The sequence below is a fragment of the Salmo trutta genome, chromosome 8 (assembly GCF_901001165.1).
Source record: "Salmo trutta chromosome 8, fSalTru1.1, whole genome shotgun sequence".
Lineage (NCBI taxonomy): Eukaryota > Metazoa > Chordata > Actinopteri > Salmoniformes > Salmonidae > Salmo > Salmo trutta.
In genome coordinates this window covers 1,730,942-1,753,988 of record NC_042964.1, presented here as the reverse complement: position 1 = coordinate 1,753,988, position 23,047 = coordinate 1,730,942, and the positions used below count along the sequence as shown (strand labels likewise).

The following is a 23,047-nucleotide window of genomic DNA, read 5'->3' as shown; positions in this document are numbered from 1 at the left end:
CCCGGAGTCGGGAATAGCCATTTACAACATCAACAATGTCTACACTGTATTTCTGATCAATTTTATGTTATTTTAATGAGAAAAAAAACAACAATTCTTTCAAAAACAAGGACATATCTAACTGACCCCACATTTTTGAATGGTAGTGTACATATAGATATATATATATATATATATATATAGAGAGAGAGAGAGAGAGAGAGAGAGAGAGAGATAGAGAGAGAGAGAGAGACAGAGAGAGATTTAAGCAAAAAGAATAAGACAACAAAAAATGTCAGTAATATTAAACAAATATATGTTAACATATTCAAGTTCAAAAATACTGAACTCGTAATTTTTGTTACTATATAGTTCAGCTTGTGCTTAAAGCCTCCTAGTCCATCTATATACATTACCGTGTCATATTCGTCGTAGTCGTCTTGACAACGGACAGCATAGACACACAGGCAGAGTAGCAGTAGCCAATTCATGTTCGCGTTAGATGGTGTCTCAATAAAGTTTCTGCCTTTGAAAATCAACAGATTTCAGTGGAGGACACAAACGTATTTAAACCTGTCCCACGTTTGAAGCACCTCCCTCTCTCTCTCTCTCTCTCACACACACACACACACACACACACACACACACACACACACACACACACACACACACACACACACACACACACACACTCTCTCTCTCTCTCTCTCTCTCTCTCGATCAAGTTCCCTCTAACCACTGGTTTAGGAGTGTACCCTCCCTCAATTCTAAACTTTACCACTATGGACGTTGAATGTAAACCTGACCTTAAACCTATGAATGTGGTCTGAATGTCATGTCACCCTATGGGCTCTAATCTGGAACATAACTTTAGAATTTTACCCTATGGGCTCTAATCTGGAGCAGAACTTTAGAATGTCACCCTATGGGCTCTAATCTGGAGCAGAACTTTAGAATGTCACCCTATGGGCTCTAATCTGGAGCAGAACTTTAGAATGTCACCCTATGGGCTCTAATCTGGAGCTGAACTTTAGAATGTCACCCTATGGGCTCTAATCTGGAGCAGAATTTTAGAATGTCACCCTATGGGCTCTAATCTGGAGCAGAACATTAGAATGTCACCCTATGGGCTCTAATCTGGAGCAGAATTTTAGAATGTCACCCTATGGGCTCTAATCTGGAGCAGAACATTAGAATGTCACCCTATGGGCTCTAATCTGGAGCAGAACTTTAGAATGTCACCCTATGGGCTCTAATCTGGAGCAGAACTTTAGCATGATCATGAAGTACAGTAGGTTACAAAAAATGTGTTTATATGTCTCATAGTCAGCATGCATACATACGTATTGCATTAAATTTAAACATACAGTACCAGTCAAAAGTTTGGACACACCTACTCATTTAAGGGCTTTTCTTTATTTTTACTATTTTCTACATTGTAAAATAATAGTGAAGACATCAATACTTTGAAATAACACATGTAGTAAGCAATAAAGTGTTAAACAATTCAAAATATATTTTATATTTGAGATTCTTCAAAGAAACCACCCTTTGCCTTGATGACAGCTTTGCACACTCTTGGCATTCTCTCAACTAGCTTCACCTGGAATGCTTTTCCAACAGTCTTCAAGTAGTTCCCACATATGCTGAGCAGTTGTTGGCTGCTTTTCCTTCACTCTGCGTTCCAACTCATCCCAAACCATCTCAATTGGGTTGAGGTCAGGTGATTGTGGAGGCCAGTTCATCTGATACAGCACTCCATCACCCTCCTTCTTGGTCAAATAGCCCTTACACAGCTTGGAGGTGTGTTGGGTCAGTGTCCTGTTGAAAAACAAATTATTAAGAAGGAAAGAAATTCCACAAATGAACTTTTAACAACGCACACCTGTTAAAACCTGTTGAGGCCACGGGTTAGCAATGAACCCTGAGACGGGATTGCTAGCAAGGCTGGAAATTCAAAACATCAAAAATCTAATAATTTCAATTTCTCAAACAATCAACTATTTTACACCATTTAAAAGATAAACATCTCCTTAATCTAACCACATTGTTCGATTTTCAAAGAGGCTTTAAGGCAAAAGCATAAAGTTAGATTATGTTAGGACAGTACATAGCCACAAAAGTACAAACATCCATTTTCAATTCAAGGTCAGGCGTCACCAAAAGCAGAAACCAGCTAAAATTATGCACCAACCTTTGACAATCTCCATCAGATGACACTCCTAGGACATTATGTTATACAATACATGCATTTTTTGTTCCATCAAGTTCATATTTATATCCAAAAACCGCATTTTACAGTAGCGGTGAAATTCTGATTTTTTTCTTCTCTGAAATGCTTCCGGTGAACAACGTTACAATTTTCAAAATTACTATTCGAAAACATTGGTAAATTATAATATTGTCATTCAAATAATTATAGTTTAACATTTCGTATATGATACTGTCTTGCCAGATTTCAAAATAACTTTACTGGGAAATCACAAGTTGCAATAAACCGGGTGCTGTGCTAAGAACAATAAGCTAGCCTAATTAGCTTAGCATCATCTTGTAACCATGTAATATCAATAATACTATTGTCAATAATCCATTACCTTTGATTATCTTCATCCATTGGCAGTTCCAGGAATTCCAGGTCCACAACAAATGTGGTTTCTTTTGACAAAGTTCATAATTGATGTCCAAATAACTCCAAGTTGTTCCATGTTGTTAGCGCTTCGGTGGCTACTAAAAAGTAGCGCGGGGGGGGGTGTGTGAAGTCACGGCGAAAAGTTAAAAAAGTTACAAAAATAATCTATTTATGTTTGTTCAAACATGTCAAACGTTGTTTAGCATCAATCTTTAGAGCCATTTTTAACGTGAAACATCAGTAATGTTTCAACCCGACCTCACCTGTGTCTAGAAAAACGTTTTTTTTAAATGTCTCGTGTCTCATGATTGCGCAGGTGCAGGCCATAATGGAAGTGACGACATCCCACGGACGTCAACTTCAATGCATTCTAATTTGCTCCCTGTTAATCATAGAAGCTTCAAACAACTTTATAAAGATCGCTGACATCTAGTGGAATCCGTAGGAGTTGCGAACTGAATCCTTTCTCACTATGGTATCTAATAAACAATGACACTAAATAGTACAGCCACAAAATTCTCATTTTTTTAAATCAATTTTTCTCAGGTTTTTGCCTGCAATATGAGTTTTGTTATACTTACAGACACCATTCAAACTGTTTTAGAAAATCCAGAGTGTTTTCTATCCGAATGTGTTAATAATATGCATATCCTAGCTTCTGAGTTGGTGTAGGAGGCAGTTAAAAATGGGCACATATTTTTTCAAAATTCTCAATACTGCCACCGTGGCCCGTAGAGGTTAATTTAAATGCATTCCAGGTGACTACCTCATGAAGCTGATTGAGAGAATGCCAAGTGTGCAAAGCTGTCATCAAGGCAAAGGGTGGCTACTTTGAAGAATCTCAAATATAAAATATATTTTGATTTGTTTAACACTTTTTTGGTTCCTACATGATTCCACATGTGTTATTTCATAGTATTGATGTCTTAGGCAGGTAGCCTAGTGGTTAGAGTGTAGGGCCAGTAACCGCAAGGTTGCTTGATCGAATCCCCGAAGCTGACAAGGTTAAAAATCTGTCATTCTGCCCCTGAACAAGGCAGTTAACCCACTGTTCCTAGGCTGTCATTGTAAATAAGAATTTCTTCTTAACTGACTTGCCTAATTAAATAGTTTTGATGTCTTCACTATTATTCAACATTGTAGAAAATAGTAAAAATTAAGAAAAAACCCTTGAATGAGTAGGTGTGTCCAAACTGTTGACTGGTACTGTACATGCGCTTCTCTACCCTTTCCAATTGATTTAAGGCAATCGTCATCATTTCCTGATAGCTGAGTATTCACCCAGTTGACAGAACATGTTTGTTTGATCACTGTGTTTACCTGGATGGGGCCATCATACCTCCACCCACTCAATGTCAACGCTGGATATTGAAAATCAAACACACACTTTGGACAGCGTGATCGACGGAGGACATTCAGCCTGAGCCTGTTATGTATATCACTGGGAACCAAACGGAAGTAAACCGGACCAAACTGGACCAAACTGGACCAAACGGGACCAAACGGGACCAAACGGAACCAAACGGCAGTGGTTTATAGTACTTAAGTAAAATACTTTTTAAGTACTACTTAAGTACTACTTAAGTAGTGTTTTTGGGGGTATCTGTACTTTACTATTAATATTTTTGGACAACTTTTACTTTTACTTCACTACATTCGTAAAGAAAATAATGTACTTTTTACTCCATACATTTTCCCTGACACCTAAAAGTACTCGTTACATGTTGAACGCTCAAGGAGGACAGAATTATGGCACGTATCAATATAACGCTTTGTCATCCCGACTGCCTCTGATCTGGCGGACTCACGAAACACAAATACTGTGTTTGTAAATGATGTCTGAGTGTTGGAGTGTGCCCGTCTGTCCGTAATTTTAAAAAAAAATATGCAAATATTTTTCATATTTAAATATCAGGAATTTGATGTATAGCATTTACTTTTACTTTGTACTTTTACTCAAGTATGACGATTGAGTACTTTTTCTACCACTGTACTTAAGTACATTTAAAACCAGATACTTTTAGACTTTTACTCAAGTAGTATTTTACCGGGTAACTTTTCACTTTTACTCAAGTTATTTTCTGTTAAGGTATCTTTACTTTTACTACAGTATGACAATGAAGTACTTTTCCCACCACTGCCAAAAGGAAGCAAACGGGACCAAACGGGACCAAACGGGACCAAAAGGGACCAAACGGGACCAAACGGGACCAAATGAAAGCAAACGGGACCAAACGGGACCAAACGGAAGCAAACGGGACCAAACGAGACCAAACGGAAGCAAACGGGACCAAACGGGACCAAACGGGACCAAACGGGACCAAACGAGACCAAACGGAAGCAAACTGGACCAAACAGGACCAAACGGGACCAAACAAGGCCAAACAGGGAGAGACCTACATAACCTACATTTGTCTAATAAGAAACTCTTTTGTTTTTGTTGGAAAATGTTTTCAGTTGGGAAGCGTTTTGTTATGATTTTCTACAGTGTGCGCTAATGAATGTAACCCGAGGACTGGGTAGAGTTGGTTCATACTCTTTCTGTATAAAACTGTGCTGAAAGACTGCAGTTTGATTTGGTCATAGTTATCATTTTGTCAGTAAATTGGCTTCAAAGAAATGGTTGAGTAAGCAGATATTACCACAGAAACTTGATCAATCATTCACAGAAACTTGATCAATCATTCACAGAAACATGATCAATCATTCACAGAAACATGATCAATCATTCACAGAAACATTGTGTTCTGTGCAGCCAGTCTGGTTTCCTTTATCCAAGAGTTCCAACTAACCCACATATTGGTCTTCAAGTAAATCACCTGTCTGTCTGTCTGTCTGTCTGTCTGTCTGTCTGTCTGTCTGTCTGTCTGTCTGTCTGTCTGTCTGTCTGTCTGTCTGCCTGCCTGCCTGCCTGCCTGCCTGCCTGCCTGCCTGCCTGCCTGCCTGCCTGCCTGCCTGTCTGTCCATCCATCCGTCTATCTGTCCATCCATCTGTACAATTGTCCGTCCGTCCGTCTGTCTGTCTGTCTGTCTGTTCATCTGTCTGTCTGTCCGTCCATCTGTCCGTCCGTCTATCAGACTCCAGAGTATTTTCCCTTTTCTATATCTTTTTCAGAGAAACAAAGAAATCAATATTCTTTGGTTTTATTGGACCAGCAGTAGACGCTGTTTGAAACTAAACCAACTTACCCCGGCCTGCTAACTTTAAACGCAGTGTCTAACGTGTGCTAGCGTAGCAACGACTACCCCGCGGCTTCCCTGTTCCATCTATTGCTGTACACTGGACCCTATGATCACTTGGCTACATAGCTGATGCCTACTGGACTGTTCATTTATCACGGTACTCCACTTTGTTTACCTTTGTTTATCTGTCGGCCCTAGCCCCGAACTCAGGCCCTGTGTGTAGTTAACCGACCCTCTCTGCCCATTCATCGCCATTTTACCTGTTGTTGTTGTCTTAGCTGATCAGCTGTTGTTGTCTTACCCCGTTGTTGTCTTAGCTAGCTCTCCCAATCAACACCTGTGATTGCTTTATGCCTCGCTTTGTGTCTCTATCAAATGTCAATATGCCTTGTATACTGTTGTTTAGGATAGTTATCATTGTTTTAGATTACTGTGGAGCCTCTAGTCCCACTGTACATGCCTCAGATACCTCCTTTGTCCCACCTCCCACACATGCGGTGACCTCACCCAGTATAACCAGCACGTCCAGAAATACAACCTCTCTTATCATCACTCGCTGCCTGGGTTTACCTCCGCTGTACCCGCACCCCACCATACCCCTGTCTGCACATTACGCCCTGAATCTATTCTACCACACCCAGAAATCTGCTTGACCAGCACAAAAACATCCTGTGGCGGACTGCAATAGCATCGAATAGTCCCCGCGATATGCAACTGTTCAGGGAAGTCAGGAACCAATACACACAGTCAGTCAGGAAAGCAAAGGCTAGATTTTTCCAAAAGTTTTGGGACAATGTAAAGTCCATGGAGAACAAGAAGCACCTCCTCCCAGATGCCCACTGCACTGAGGCTAGGTAATACGGTCACCACCGATAAATCCATGATAATCGAAAATGTCAATAAACATTTCTCTACGGCTGGCCATGCTTTCCTCCTGGCTACCCCAACCCCGGCCAACAGCTCCGCACCCCTCGCAGCTACTTGCCCGAGCCTACCAGCTTCTCCTTCACCCAAATCCATATAGCAGATGTTCTGAAAGAGCTGCAAAACCTGGACCCCTACAAATCAGCTGGGCTAGACAATCTGGACCCTCTCTTTCTAAAATTATCCACCGCCATTGTTGCAACCCCTATTAACAGTCTGTTCAACCTCTCTTTCGTATCGTCCGAGATCCCTAAAGATTGGAAAGCTGCCGCGGTCATCCCCCTCTTCAAAGGGGGTGACACTCTAGACCCAAACTGTTCTAGACCTATATCTATCCTACCCTGCCTTTCTAAAGTCTTCGAAAGCCAAGTTAATAAACACATCACTGACCATTTTGAATCCCACCGTACCTTCTCCGCTGTGCAATCTGGTTTCAGAGCTGGTCATGGGTACACCTCAGCCATGCTCAAGGTACTAAACGATATCATAACCGTCATCGATAAAAGACAGTACTGTGCAGCCGTCTTCATCGACCTGGCCAAGGCTTTCGACTCTGTCAATCACCGCATTCTTATCGGCAGACTCAACAGCCTTGGTTTCTCAAATGACTGCCTCGCCTGGTTCACCAACTACTTCTCAGACCGAGTTCAGTGTGTCAAATCGGAGGGCCTCTTGTCTGGACCTCTGGCAGTCTCTATGGGGGTGCCACAGGGTTCAATTCTCGGGCCGACTCTCTTCTCTGTATACATCAATGATGTTGCTCTTGCTGCTGGTGATTCCCTGATCCACCTCTACGCAGACAACACCATTCTGTATACATCTGGCCCCTCTTTGAACACTGTGTTAACTAACCTCCAAACGAGCTTCAATGCCATACAACTCTCCTTCCGTGGCATCCAACTGCTCTTAAACGCTTGGAAAACCAAATGCATGCTTTTCAACCGCTCGCTGCCCACACCCGCCCGCCCGACTAGCATCACTACTCTGGACGGTTATGACCTAGAATACGTGGACAACTACAAATAACTAGGTATCTGGCTAGACGGTAAACTCTCCTTCCAGACTCATATCAAATCTCCATTCCAAAATCAAATCTAGAATCGGCTTTCTATTTCGCAACAAAGCCTCCTTCATTCATGCCGCCAAACTTACCCTCGTAAAACTGACCATCCTACCGATTGTCGACTTCGGCGATGTCATCTACAAAATAGCTTCCAATACTCTACTCAGCAAATTGGATGTAGTCTATCACAGTGCCATCCGTTTTATACCACGCTTTATACCACCCACCACTGCGACCTGTATGCTCTCGTTGGCTGGCCCTCGCTACATATTCGTCGCCAGACCCACTGGCTCCAGGTCATCTATTTGTCTCTGCTAGGTAAAGCTCCGCCTTATCTCAGCTCACTGGTCACGATAACAACACCCACCCGTAGCACGCGCTCCAGCAGGTATATCTCACTGGTCATCCCCAAAGCCAACACCTCCTTTGGCCGCCTTTCCTTCCAGTTCTCTGCTGCCAGTGACTGGAACAAATTGCAAAAATCGCTGAAGCTGAAGACTCATATTTCCCTCACTAACTTTAAACATCAGCTATCTGAGCAGCTAACCGATCGCTGCAACTGTACATAGTCCATCTGTAAATAGCCCACCCAATCTACCTACCTCATCCCCATATTGTTTTTATTTACTTTGTTGCTCTTTTGCACCCCAGTATCACTACTTACACACCATCATCTGCTCATCATCATCTGCTCATTTATCACTCGTGTTAATCTACTAAATTGTAATTACTTTGCTACTATGGCCTATTTATTGCCTTACCTCCTCACGCCATTTGCACACACTGTATATAGACTTTATTATTTTTTTCTATTGTGTTATTGGCTGTACGTTTGTTTATTCCATGTGTAACTCTGTGTTGTTGTTTCTGTCGCACTGCTTTGCTTTATCTTGGCCGGGTCGCAGTTGTAAATGAGAACTTGTTCTCAACTGGCCTACCTGGTTAAATAAAGGACTTGTTCTCTACTGGCCACCTGGTTAAATAAAGGACTTGTTCTCAACTGGCCTACCTGGTTAAATAAAGGTGAAATAAAACATAAAACATAGAAGAGATGAGGAGGATCTCCCCCTTGTGGAGACGGCTTTAAACCCCTATGGGCCCTTTACAAGGGAAAGGGAAAGGTGGATACCTAGTCAGTTCTACAACTGAATGCATTCAATTGAATTGCGTGTTCCGCATTTAACCCAACAGGGACTAATGTGACATTTCAGTTGCGTCAATGATCAATAGACAGACAGCCAGACGGTCTGCCAGCCAGAAAGACCAACATAGACACACACAGGTCAATCCTGGTCCTGGGATCCCAAAGTGGTGCACGTTTTTTTGTTTCAGCTCTACACTACACACCTGATTCAAATCAAAGGCTTGATGAGGACTATCAGGTGTTTAGCACTCATTAGAGCCTAGTTCCTCTCTAGGTTTCTTCCTAGGTTCCTGCCTTTCTAGGGTGTTTTTCCCCCCCCTCAGAGCCTGGTTCCTCTCTAGGTTTCTTCCTAGGTTCCTGCCTTTCTAGGGAGTTTTTCCCCCTCAGAGCCTGGTTCCTCTCTAGGTTTCTTCCTAGGTTCCTGCCTTTCTAGGGAGTTTTCCCCCTTAGAGCCTGGTTCCTCTCTAGGTTTCTTCCTAGGTTCTGGCCTTTCTAGGGAGTTTTCCCCCTCAGAGCCTGGTTCCTCTCTAGGTTTCTTCCTAGGTTCTGGCCTTTCTAGGGAGTTTTCCCCCTCAGAGCCTGCTTCCTCTCCAGGTTTCTTCCTAGAATCCTGCCTTTCTAGGGAGTTTTTCCCCCTCAGAGCCTGGTTCCTCTCCAGGTTTCTTCCTAGGTTCCTGCCTTTCTAGGGAGTTTTTCCCCCTCAGAGCCTGGTTTCTTTCTAGGTTTCTTCCTAGGTTCCTGCCTTTCTAGGGTGTTTCCCCCCCCCCTCAGAGCCTGGTTCCTCTCTAGGTTTCTTCCTAGGTTCTGGCCTTTCTAGGGAGTTTTCCCCCTCAGAGCCTGCTTCCTCTCCAGGTTTCTTCCTAGAATCCTGCCTTTCTAGGGAGTTTTTCCCCCTCAGAGCCTGGTTCCTCTCCAGGTTTCTTCCTAGAATCCTGCCTTTCTAGGGAGTTTTTCCCCCTCAGAGCCTGGTTCCTCTCTGGGTTTCTTCCTAGGTTCTGGCCTTTCTAGGGAGTTTTTCCCCCTTAGAGCCTGGTTCCTCTCTAGGTTTCTTCCTAGGTTCTGGCCTTTCTAGGGAGTTTTTCCCCCTCAGAGCCTGGTTTCTTTCTAGATTTCTTCCTAGGTTACGGCCTTTCTAGGGAGTTTTTCCCCCTCAGAGCCTGGTTTCTTTCTAGATTTCTTCCTAGGTTCTGGCCTTTCTAGGGAGTTTTTCCCCCTCAGAGCCTGGTTCCTCTCTAGGTTTCTTCCTAGGTTCTGGCCTTTCTAGGGAGTTTTTCCCCCTCAGAGCCTGGTTTCTTTCTAGGTTTCTTCCTAGGTTCTGGCCTTTCTAGGGAGTTTTTCCCCCTCAGAGCCTGGTTCCTCTCTAGGTTTCTTCCTAGGTTCCGGCCTTTCTAGGGAGTTTTTCCCCCTTAGAGCCTGGTTCCTCTCTAGGTTTCTTCCTAGGTTCTGCCTATCTAGGGAGTTTTCCCCCCTCAGAGCCTGCTTCCTCTCCAGGTTTCTTCCTAGAATCCTGCCTTTCTAGGGAGTTTTTCCCCCTCAGAGCCTGGTTCCTCTCTAGGTTTCTTCCTAGGTTACGGCCTTTCTAGGGAGTTTTTCCTAGCCACCGTTCTTCTACATCTGCATTGCTTGATGTTTGTGGTTTTAGGATTGGTTTCTGTATAAGCACTTTATGACATCTGCTGATGTAAAAAGGGCTTTATAAATACATTTGATTTGATACAATGCTCTACTTTTGATCAGGGCCCACGGTGCTCTGTAGAAGTACACTCAGGGATAGGGCGCCATCTTGAAAGCAGCCACCGTTAGTGTCGATCACTTCATTATTTATTATAGATCACTTACTTATATAGATTATTGATCACGTTTCAATGGAAACCGGAGATTCTGAAGAAGTTACCACTCACTCACTCACTCACTCACTCACTCACTCACTCACTCACTCACTCACTCACTCACTCACTCACTCTAGTAGTTTCAATCCATCAGTCTGAGACCTTGAATTTGTTGTTTCCTTCGCTCTGCAAAGGCCATGGCTTTCGTGGAGCGACAGCTAACTATGTTGATGTGTTTAAGAGGATCCTCGGTTTGATCTCAGATTGGGGCGCGGGAGCTGCAAATACATTTACATTACATTTTAGTCATTTAGCAGACGCTCTTATCCAGAGCGACTTACAGTAGTGAATGCATACATTTCATACAATTTCATACATTTCATTAAAAAAAATTATTCTGTGCTGGCCCCCTGTGGGAATCAAACCCACAACCCTGGCGTTGCAAACAACATGCTCTACCAACTGAGCTACAGTAGTAGGACTAGAGGCAACACTGCTCACTTCTAATATGCGATTCAATGGTATATCGATTCAATTCAAAGGGCTTTATTGGCATGGGGAAACATATGTTTACATTGCCAAAGCAAGTGAAATAGATACTAAACAAAACAGATAATAAACATTGATATCTTTGTCTTGTCTTTTATTCATGTTGTACATTTATTGCCTTAATACAATAATGTGTCCTATTTTCACACTAATATGATTGACTGATAACAGAAATATCTATGCTTTTCAGACTTGATATCGATTGACTGATTGAAAATCCTTAACGTTACTATGGTGAAGGGTATAATTATAGTATCATATTATAGCGTCATGCACTACAAATAACACAACTGAATAGACAAATAAATTGTATTTATTAACATAAATATTTGTGGCTGCTTCACATCATGTATTGTTGTCTCTACCTTCTTGCCTTTGTGCTGTTGTCTGTACACAATAATGTTTCTACCATGCTGTGTTGTCATGTTGTGTTTCTGCCATGTTGTTGTCATGTTGTGTTGCTACCATGCTGTGTTGTCATGTTGTGTTGCTACCATGCTGTGCTGTCATGTTGTGTTTCTACCATGCTGTGTTGTCATGTTGTGTTGCTACCATGCTGTGCTGTCTTGTTGTGTTTCTACCATGCTGTGTTGTCATGTTGTGTTGCTACCATGCTGTGTTGTCATGTTGTGTTGCTACCATGCTGTGTTGTCATGTGCTGCTACCATGCTGTGTTGTCATGTTGTGTTGCTACCATGCTGTGTTGTCATGTGCTGCTACCATGCTGTGTTGTCATGTTGTGTTGCTACCATGCTGTGTTGTCATGTTGTGTTTCTACCATGCTGTGTTGTCATGTTGTGTTGCTATGTTGTGTTTCTACCTTGCTGTGCTGTCATGTTGTGTTGCTACCATGCTGTTGTCATGTGGTGTTGCTACCATGCTATTGTCATGTTATGTTGCTACCATGCTGTGTTGTCATGTTATGTTGCTACCATGTTGTTGTCATGTGGTGTTTCTACCATGCTGTGTTGTCATGTTGTGTTGCTACTATGCTGTGTTGTCATGTTGTGCTGCTACCATGCTGTGTTGTCATGTTGTGTTGCTACCATGCTGTGTTGTCATGTTGTGTTGCTACCATGTTGTGGTGTCATGTTGTGTTGTCATGTGCTGCTACCATGCTGTATTGTCATGTTGTGTTGCTACCATGCTGTGTTGTCATGTTGTGTTGCTACCATGTTGTGGTGTCATGTTGTGTTGTCATGTGTTGCTACCATGCTGTATTGTCATGTTGTGTTGCTACCATGCTGTATTGTCATGTTGTGTTGCTACCATGCTGTGTTGTCATGTTGTGTTGCTACCATGCTGTGTTGTCATGTTGTGTTGCTACCATGCTGTGTTGTCATGTTGTGTTGCTACCATGCTGTGTTGTCATGTTGTGTTGCTACCATGCTGTGTTGTCATGTTGTGTTGCTACCATGCTGTGTTATCGTCTTAGGTCTCTCTTTATGTGGTGTCTCTCTTGTCGTGAAGTGTGTTTTGTCCTATATATCCCCACAGGAGGCCTTTTTGGAATGTCATTGTAAAATAAGAATTTGTTCTTTAACTGACTTGCCAAATTAAATAAAAGTTAAATACAATTAAAAAACAAATCGATCAAGCACTTAAAAAAAATAAAAATAAATTAAACGCTTTTCTGTGAGGCTGTTTTACGTAAACTACGAAGTTTTTTAAGTGTAATTGCTACGTTGTCAGCGCAGCTGTCAGTGTGTGTTGGGGCCGGTGTTTAGCTGTCTTTAGCCAACCGGCTAGCTAGTTAGCTACAATAACAACAGGACATATGACTGGAGTGCAACCCCAGGTAAAGCTTATAATTGTCATCTACTGCTTTACAACGGCCTGTCTTTATTGCTAGTTATAGCTACCAATGAACGTTATGCGTACGTTATAATCGAGGTGAATTGACAGCATGCTTAACGTGGTTGTAAGCTAAATGCTAGCTAGCTAGCTAACGTTAGCTCTAGCGGTTTTCGTTGTGTGTTTTTTAACCTGAAAATATCTAGGTAGATTTGTGATATTACCTCAGTATCACCGAGTTAAATAGCAAACTAGATTATTCTACTAAAACAGGCTCCTCTTTTTTTTCTCCACACGGTTTTGCTTTGATAGCTACATAGCCTAGTAACGTTAATCATATGATTTTTTTTTTTATTATTATTTTTTTTTATTATTATTTTTTTTAGATCCAACGCTATTGTAGACATTTTATAATCAACACATCATCTAGGTTAACGTTGGCTATTTTTTTTTTTTTTTTTTTTGTAAAGTTAGCTAGATCAAGTGTAGACTAACCGTGTAACGTTACTATGAATGAGACACTTTTCGCTAAGAAATGTATTAGATCTGGGGTGTATTCATTACGCCGGTTCTGTAGCAACAACAACAACAATACAAACGTTTCTTTTAAACGGGAAGCAAACAGAACGTAATGGGGCGGGACCTAGTTGAATTTTGTCCAATAGACACTCACGTTTTTTTCTCTGTTTGCTTCCGTTTGGTAAACAGTTTCCGTAATGAATACGCCCCTGTATTCTCTCTTCTCTCTCTCTCTTCTCTCTTTTCATCTCAATTAAATTTCGATTTAAAGCCTTTATTGGCATGGGGAAACGTATGTTTACGTTGCCAAAGCAAGTGAAATAGATAATAAATAAAAGTGAAATAAACAATAAAAATGAACAGTAAACATTACACTCACAGAAGTTCCAAAAGAATAAAGACATTTCAAATGTCATATTATGTCTATATTCAGTGTTGTAATGATGTAGAAATAGTTAAAGTACAAAAGATAAAATAAATAAACATAAATATGGGTTGTATTTACAATGGTGTTTGTTCTTCACTGGTTGCCCTTTTCTTGTGGCAACAGGTCACACATCTTGCTGCTGTGATGTCACACTGTGGTATTTCACCCAGTAGATATGGGAGTTTATCAAAATTGGATTTGTTTTTGAATTCTTTGTGGATCTGTGTAATCTGAGGGAAATATGTGTCTCTAATATGGTCATACATTTGAAGAGGGCACGACAAAACCTTTTCCCCCTCAGGAGACTGAAAAGATTTGGCATGGGTCCTCAGATCCTCTAAAGGTTCTACAGCTGCACCATCGAGAGCATCCTGACTGGTTGCATCACTGCCTGGTATGGTAACTGCTCGGCCTCCAACCACAAGGCACTACAGGGGGTAGTACGTTGGCCCAGTACATCACTGGGGTCAAGCTTCCTGCCATCCAGGACCTCTATACCAGGCGGTGTCAGACGAAGGCCCAAAAAATTGTCAAAGACTCCAGCCACCCTAGTCATAGTCTGTTCTCTCTGCTACCGCAGGGCAAGCGGTACCGGAGCACCAAGACTAGGTCCAAGAGGCTTCTAAACAGCTTCTACCCCCCCAAGCCATAAGACTGCTGAACATCTAGTCAAATGGCTACCCAGACTATTTGCATTGCTCCCCCCTTTTTTTTACAGCGCTGCTACTCTCTTATCATCTATCATCACTTTAATGACTCTACCTTCGTGTACGTATTACCTCAACTAACCGGTGCCCCCGCACATTGACTCTGTACCGGTACCCCCTGTATATAGCCTCCACATTGACTCTGTACCAGTACCCCCTGTATATAGCCTCCACATTGACTCTGTACCGGTACCCCCTGTATATAGCCTCCACATTGACTCTGTACCGTAACACCCTGTATAAAGTCTCCACATTGACTCTGTACCGGTACCCCCTGTATATAGCCTCCACATTGACTCTATACCGTAATACCCTGTATATAGCCTCCACATTGACTCTGTACCGGTACCCCCTGTATATAGCCTCCACATTGACTCTGTACCGGTACCCCCTGTATATAGCCTCCACATTGACTCTGTACCGTAACACCCTGTATATAGTCTCCACATTGACTCTGTACCAGTACCCCCTGTATATAGCCTCCACATTGACTCTGTACCGGTACCCCCTGTATATAGTCTCCACATTGACTCTGTACCGTAACACCCTATATAAAGTCTCCACATTGACTCTGTACCGGTACCCCCTGTATATAGCCTCCACATTGACTCTGTACTGGTACCCTCTGTATATAGCCTCCACATTGACTCTGTACCAGTACCCCTGTATATAGCCTCCACATTGACTCTGTACTGGTACCCCCTGTATATAGCCTCCACATTGACTCTGTACCGTAACACCCTGTATATAGCCTCCACATTGACTCTGTACCGGTACTTCCTGTATATAGCCTCCACATTGACTCTGTACCGGTACCCCCTGTATATAGCCTCCACATTGACTCTGTACCGGTACCCCCTGTATATAGCCTCCACATTGACTCTGTACCGGTACCCCCTGTATATAGCCTCCACATTGACTCTGTACCGGTACCCCCTGTATATAGCCTCACATTGACTCTGTACCGGTACCCCCTGTATATAGCCTCCACATTGACTCTGTACCGGTACCCCCTGTATATAGCCTCCACATTGACTCTGTACCGGTACCCCCTGTATATAGCCTCCACATTGACTCTGTACCGGTACCCCCTGTATATAGCCTCCACATTGACTCTGTACCGGTCCCCCTGTATATAGTCTCCACATTGACTCTGTACTGTAACACCCTGTATATAGCCTCCACATTGACTCTGTACCAGTACCCCCTGTATATAGCCTCCACATTGACTCTGTACCGGTACCCCCTGTATATAGTCTCCACATTGACTCTGTACCGGTACTTCCTGTATATAGCCTCCACATTGACTCTGTACCGGTACCCCCTGTATATAGCCTCCACATTGACTCTGTACCGGTACCCCCTGTATATAGCCTCCACATTGACTCTGTACCGGTACCCCCTGTATATAGCCTCCACATTGACTCTGTACCGGTACCCCGTGTATATAGCCTCCACATTGACTCTGTACCGGTACCCCCTGTATATAACCTCCACATTGACTCTGTACTGGTACCCCCTGTATATAGCCTCCACATTGACTCTGTACCGGTACCCCCTGTATATAACCTCCACATTGACTCTGTACTGGTACCCCCTGTATATAGCCTCCACATTGACTCTGTACCGGTACCCCCTGTATATAGCCTCCACATTGACTCTGTACCGGTACCCCCTGTATATAGTCTCCACATTGACTCTGTACCGGTACCCCCTGTATATAGCCTCCACATTGACTCTGTACCGTAATACCCTGTATATAGCCTCCACATTGACTCTGTACCGGTACCCCCTGTATATAGCCTCCACATTGACTCTGTACCGGTACCCCCTGTATATAGTCTCCACATTGACTCTGTACCGGTACCCCCCTGTATATAGCCTCCACATTGACTCTGTACCGTAATACCCTGTATATAGCCTCCACATTGACTCTGTACCGGTACCCCCTGTATATAGCCTCCACATTGACTCTGTACCGGTACCCCCTGTATATAGCCTCCACATTGACTCTGTACCGGTACCCCCTGTATATAGTCTCACTATTGTTATTTTATTGCTGCTCTTTAATTACTTGTTACTTTTATTTCTTATTCTTATCCGTATTTTTTTAAATTGCATTGTTGATTAAGGGCTTGTAAGTAAGCATTTCACTGTAAGGTCTACACCTGTTGTGTTCTGCGCATGTGACGAATAAAATTTGATTTGACATTTGGCAAAAGGTTAGGAAGTACAGCTCAGTTTCCACCTCATTTTGTGGGCAGTGTTGCACATAGCCTGTCTTCTCTTGAGAGCCAGGTCTGCCTATGGTGGTCTTTCTCAATAGCAAGGCTATGCTCACTGAGTCTGTACATAGTCAAAGCTTTCCTTAAGTTTGGGTCAGTCACAGTGGTCAGGTATTCTGCCAGTATGTACTCTCTGTTTAGGGACAAATAGCATTCTAGTTTGCTCTGTTTTTTTGTTAATTCTTTCCAATGTGTCAAGTAATTATCTTTTTGTTTTCTCATGACTTGGTTGGGTCTAATTGTGTTGCTGTCCTGGGGTTCTGTGGGGTGTGTTTGTGTTTGTGAACAGAGCCCCAGGACCAGCTTGCTTAGCGGACTCTTCTCCAGGTTCATCTCTATGTATAGTTGAAGTTGGAAGTTTACATACACTTAGGTTGGGGTCATTAAAACTCGGTTTTCAACCACTCCACAAATGTCTTGTCAACAAACTATAGTTTTGGCAAGTCAGTTAGGACATCTACTGTGTGCATGACGCAAGTAATTTTTCCAACAATTGTTTACAGACAGATTATTTCACTTAAAATTCACTGTATCACAATTCCAGTGGGTCAGAAGTTTACATACACTAAGTTGACTGGGCCTTTAAACAGCTTGGAAAATTCCAGATAATGATGTCATGGCTTTAGAAGCTTCTGATAGGCTAACTAACATAATTTGAGTCAATTGGAGGTGTACCTGTGGATGTATTTCAAGGCTTACCTTCAAACTCAGTGCCTCTTTGCTTGACATCATGGGAAAATCAAAAGAAATCAGTCAAGACCTCAGGAAAAAAATAGTTGACCTCCACAAGTCTGGTTCATCCTTGGGAGCAATTTCCAAATGCCTGAAGGTACCAAGTTCATCTGTACAAACAATAGTACGCAAGTATAAACACCATGGGACCACGCAGCCGTCATACCGCTCAGGAAGGAGACACGTTCTGTCTCCTAGAGATGAACGTACTTTGGTGCGAAAAGTGCAAATCAATTCCAGAACAACAGCAAAGGACCTTGTAAAGATGGAGGAAACAGGTACAAAAGTATCTATATCCACAGTAAAACGAGTCCTATATCAACATAACCTGAAAGGCCGCTCAGCAAGGAAGAAGCCACTGCTCCAAAACCGCCATAGAAAAGCTAGACTACGGTTTGCAACTGCACATGGGGACAAAGATCGTACTTTTTGGAGAAATGTCGTCTGGTTTGATGAAACACACAGAACTGTTTGGCCATAATGACCATCGTTATGTTTGGAGGAAAAAGGGGGAGGCTTGCAAGCCGAAGAACACCATCCCAACCGTGAAGCACGGGGGTGGCAGCATCATGTTGTGGAGGTGCTTTGCTGCAGGTGGGACTGGTGCACTTCACAAAATAGATGGCATCATGAGGGAGGAAAATGATGTGGATATATTGAAGCAACATCTCAAGACATCAGTCAGGAAGTTAAAGCTTGGTCGCCAATGCGTCTTCCAAATAGACAATGACCCCAAGCATACTTCTAAAGTTGTGGCAAAATGGCTTAAGGACAACAAAGTCAAGGTATTGGAGTGGCCATCACAAATCCCTGACCTCAATCCTATAGAAAATTTGTGGGCAGAACTGAAAAAGCCTGTGTGAGCAAGGAGGCCTACAAACTTGACTCAGTTACACCAGCTCTGTCAGGAGGAATGGGCCAAAATTCACCCAACTTATTGTGGGAAGCTTGTGGAAGGCTACCCAAAATGTTTGACCCAAGTTAAACAATTTAAAGGCAATGCTACTAAATACTAATTGAGTGTATGAAAACTTCTGACCCACTGGGAATGTAATGAAAGAAATAAAAGCTGAAATAAATCATTCTCTCTACTATTATTCTAGGTTGTGGCAGGAGGACATATCTGGCTGTCCCTCAGGTTGTGGTAGGAGGACACATATCTGGCTGTCCCTCAGGTTGTGGTAGGAGGACACATATCTGGCTGTCCCTCAGGTTGTGGTAGGAGGACACATATCTGGCTGTCCCTCAGGTTGTGGCAGGAGGACACATATCTGGCTGTCCCTCAGGTTGTCACAGGAGGACACATATCTGGCTGTCCCTCAGGTTGTGGTAGGAGGACACATATCTGGCTGTCCCTCAGGTTGTGGTAGGAGGACACATATCTGTCTGTCCCTCAGGTTGTGGTAGGAGGACACATATCTGGCTGTCCCTCAGGTTGTGGTAGGAGGACATATCTGGCTGTCCCTCAGGTTGTGGTAGGAGGACACATATCTGGCTGTCCCTCAGGTTGTGGTAGGAGGACACATATCTGGCTGTCCCTCAGGTTGTGGTAGGAGGACACATATCTGGCTGTCCCTCAGGTTGTGGCAGGAGGACACATATCTGGCTGTCCCTCAGGTTGCCACAGGAGGACACATATCTGGCTGTCCCTCAGGTTGTGGTAGGAGGACACATATCTGGCTGTCCCTCAGGTTGTGGTAGGAGGACACATATCTGTCTGTCCCTCAGGTTGTAGCAGGAGGACACATATCTGGCTGTCCCTCAGGTTGTAGCAGGAGGACACATATCTGGCTGTCCCTCAGGTTGTGGTAGGAGGACATATCTGGCTGTCCTTCAGGTTGTGGTAGGAGGACACATATCTGGCTGTCCCTCAGGTTGTGGCAGGAGGACATATCTGGCTGTCCCTCAGGTTGTGGCAGGGGGACACATATCTGGCTGTCCCTCAGGTTGTGGCAGGGGGACACATATCTGGCTGTCCCTCAGGTTGTAGCAGGAGGACATATCTGGCTGTCCCTCAGGTTGTGGTAGGAGGACACATATTTGGCTGTCCCTCAGGTTGTAGCAGGAGGACACATATCTGGCTGTCCCTCAGGTTGAGACAGGAGGACACATATTTGGCTGTCCCTCAGGTTGTGGCAGGAGGACACATATTTGGCTGTCCCTCAGGTTGTGGTAGGAGGACACATATCTGTCTGTCCCTCAGGTTGTAGCAGGAGGACACATATCTGTCTGTCCCTCAGGTTGTGGCAGGGGGACACATATCTGTCTGTCCCTCAGGTTGTGGTAGGAGGACACATATCTGTCTGTCCCTCAGGTTGTGGCAGGAGGACCCATATCTGGCTGTCCCTCAGGTTGTGGTAGGAGGACACATATTTGGCTGTCCCTCAGGTTGTGGCAGGAGGACATATCTGGCTGTCCCTCAGGTTGTGGCAGGGGGACACATATCTGGCTGTCCCTCAGGTTGTGGCAGGGGGACACATATCTGGCTGTCCCTCAGGTTGTAGCAGGAGGACATATCTGGCTGTCCCTCAGGTTGTAGCAGGAGGACCCATATCTGGCTGTCCCTCAGGTTGTAGCAGGAGGACACATATCTGTCTGTCCCTCAGGTTGTGGCAGGAGGACACATATTTGGCTGACAAAACTGCACATTTTGGTTTTTCACCCAATAAATATTATATTTTTTCTTAATCTTTTATAGTTTGAAAATGTTTGTATTGAATTATAATTTGGGGAAAGAAATATTCTCTTAGGTCTGAGTATTTGTCACAGTGTTATAGGAAATGTAGCTCTGTCTCTACCTCTCCCCTGGAGCAGAGTGAACACAGCCTGTCCTCTCTGGGCAGCCAGGTTTGTCTGTGATGACCGGTCTCTATAGCCAGACTGTCCTCTCTGGGCAGCCAGACTGTCCTCTCTGGGCAGCCAGACTGTCCTCTCTGGGCAGCCAGACTGTCCTCTCTGGGCAGCCAGACTGTCCTCTCTGGGCAGCCAGACTGTCCTCTCTGGGCAGCCAGGTGTGTCTGTGACGACCGGTCTCTATAGCCAGACTGTCCTCTCTGAGCAGCCAGGTTTGTCTGTGACGACCGGTCTCTATAGCCAGACTGTCCTCTCTGGGCAGCCAGGTTTGTCTGTGACGACCGGTCTCTATAGCCAGACTGTCCTCTCTGGGCAGCCAGACTGTCCTCTGGGCAGCCAGACTGTCCTCTCTGGACAGCCAGGTTTGTCTGTGACGACCGGTCTCTATAGGCAGACTGTCCTCTCTGGGCAGCCAGACTGTCCTCTCTGGGCAGCCAGACTGTCCTCTCTGGGCAGCCAGACTGTCCTCTCTGGGCAGCCAGACTGTCCTCTCTGGACAGCCAGGTTTGTCTGTGACGACCGGTCTCTATAGCCAGACTGTCCTCTCTGGGCAGCCAGACTGTCTTCTCTGGGCAGCCAGACTGTCCTCTCTGGACAGCCAGGTTTGTCTGTGACGACCGGTCTCTATAGCCAGACTGTCCTCTCTGGGCAGCCAGACTGTCCTCTCTGGGCAGCCAGACTGTCCTCTCTGGGCAGCCAGACTGTCCTCTCTGGGCAGCCAGACTGTCCTCTCTGGGCAGCCAGGTTTGTCTGTGATGACCGGTCTCTATAGCCAGACTGTCCTCTCTGGGCAGCCAGACTGTCTTCTCTGGGCAGCCAGACTGTCCTCTCTGGACAGCCAGGTTTGTCTGTGACGACCGGTCTCTATAGCCAGACTGTCCTCTCTGGGCAGCCAGACTGTCCTCTCTGGGCAGCCAGACTGTCCTCTCTGGGCAGCCAGACTGTCCTCTCTGGGCAGCCAGACTGTCCTCTCTGGGCAGCCAGACTGTCCTCTCTGGGCAGCCAGACTGTCCTCTCTGGGCAGCCAGGTTTGTCTGTGACGACCAGTCTCTATAGCCAGACTGTCCTCTCTGGGCAGCCAGGTTTGTCTGTGACGACCTGTCTCTATAGCCAGACTGTCCTCTCTGGGCAGCCAGGTTTGTCTGTGACGACCAGTCTCTATAGCCAGACTGTCCTCTCTGGACAGCCAGGTTTGTCTGTGACGACCGGTCTCTATAGCCAGACTGTCCTCTCTGGGCAGCCAGACTGTCCTCTCTGGGCAGCCAGACTGTCCTCTCTGGGCAGCCAGACTGTCCTCTCTGGGCAGCCAGACTGTCCTCTCTGGGCAGCCAGACTGTCCTCTCTGGGCAGCCAGGTTTGTCTGTGATGACCAGTCTCTATAGCCAGACTGTCCTCTCTGGGCAGCCAGACTGTCCTCTCTCTATAGCCAGACTGTCCTCTCTGGGCAGCCAGACTGTCCTCTCTGGGCAGCCAGACTGTCCTCTCTGGGCAGCCAGGTTTGTCTGTGATGACCAGTCTCTATAGCCAGACTGTCCTCTCTGGGCAGCCAGACTGTCCTCTCTCTATAGCCAGACTGTCCTCTCTGGGCAGCCAGACTGTCCTCTCTGGGCAGCCAGACTGTCCTCTCTGGGCAGCCAGACTGTCCTCTCTGGGCAGCCAGGTTTGTCTGTGATGACCGGTCTCTATAGCCAGACTGTCCTCTCTGGGCAGCCAGACTGTCCTCTCTCTATAGCCAGACTGTCCTCTCTGGGCAGCCAGACTGTCCTCTCTGGGCAGCCAGGTTTGTCTGTGACGACTGGTCTCTATAGCCAGACTGTGTTAACTGAGTCTGTACCTAGTCAGTGTTTTCCTCAGTTTTCTATCAGTCACAGTGGTCAGACAGTCTGCCACCAAGTACTGTCTGTTTAGAGACAAATAGCATTGAAGTTTACTTTGATTTTTGTGGTGTCTTTCCAATAGGTGATATATTTTTCTTTTTGTTTTGTGCTGATTTGGTTGGGCCAGATTTTCTGAGTGCTGTCCTGAGGCTCTATGGGATTGGTTTGGGTTGGTGAACTGAGCATCAGAACCAGCTGGCTGACTGCTGTCCTGAGGCTCTATGGGATTGGTTTGGGTTGGTGAACTGAGCATCAGAACCAGCTGGCTGACTGCTGTCCTGAGACTCTATGGGGTTGGTTTGGGTTAGTGAACTGAGCCTCAGAACCAGCTGGCTGACTGCTGTCCTGAGACTCTATGGGGTTGGTTTGGGTTAGTGAACTGAGCCTCAGAACCAGCTGGCTGACTGCTGTCCTGAGACTCTATGGGGTTGGTTTGGGTTAGTGAACTGAGCCTCAGAACCAGCTGGCTGACTGCTGTCCTGAGGCTGTATGGGGTTGGTTTGGGTTAGTGAACTGAGCCTCAGAACCAGCTGGCTGACTGCTGTCCTGAGGC

General features: G+C 44.8%; 1 protein-coding gene and 1 long non-coding RNA gene across 8 annotated transcripts in view; one reads left to right on the top strand and one right to left on the bottom strand.

Annotated features, from left to right (window-relative positions):
• Positions 1–404: 404 nt before the first annotated feature.
• LOC115197895 (uncharacterized) lies at positions 405–1,380 on the bottom strand. Its single transcript, XR_003879096.1, has 2 exons — positions 672–1,380; positions 405–592 (listed from the first exon to the last, which is right to left on the bottom strand). It is a non-coding gene; the product is annotated as an uncharacterized LOC115197895 (long non-coding RNA).
• An 11,556-nt stretch (positions 1,381–12,936) lies between these two features.
• Positions 12,937–23,047, top strand: part of LOC115198037 (RING finger protein 175) — a 31,370-nt gene continuing 21,259 nt past the window's right edge. For 4 of the 7 annotated variants that reach the window (XR_003879155.1, XM_029759702.1, XM_029759699.1 and 1 more), the window contains exon 1: positions 12,938–13,098. Coding sequence is in view for 6 of the 7 variants with exons in the window: in XM_029759702.1 (XP_029615562.1) it covers positions 13,078–13,098 (21 nt within the window). In the remaining variant the exon portion in view is untranslated. Of the gene's footprint in view, positions 13,099–23,047 lie in introns of all 7 variants that reach the window. The other 3 variants (XM_029759701.1, XM_029759700.1, XM_029759696.1) reach the window with 3 other exon arrangements.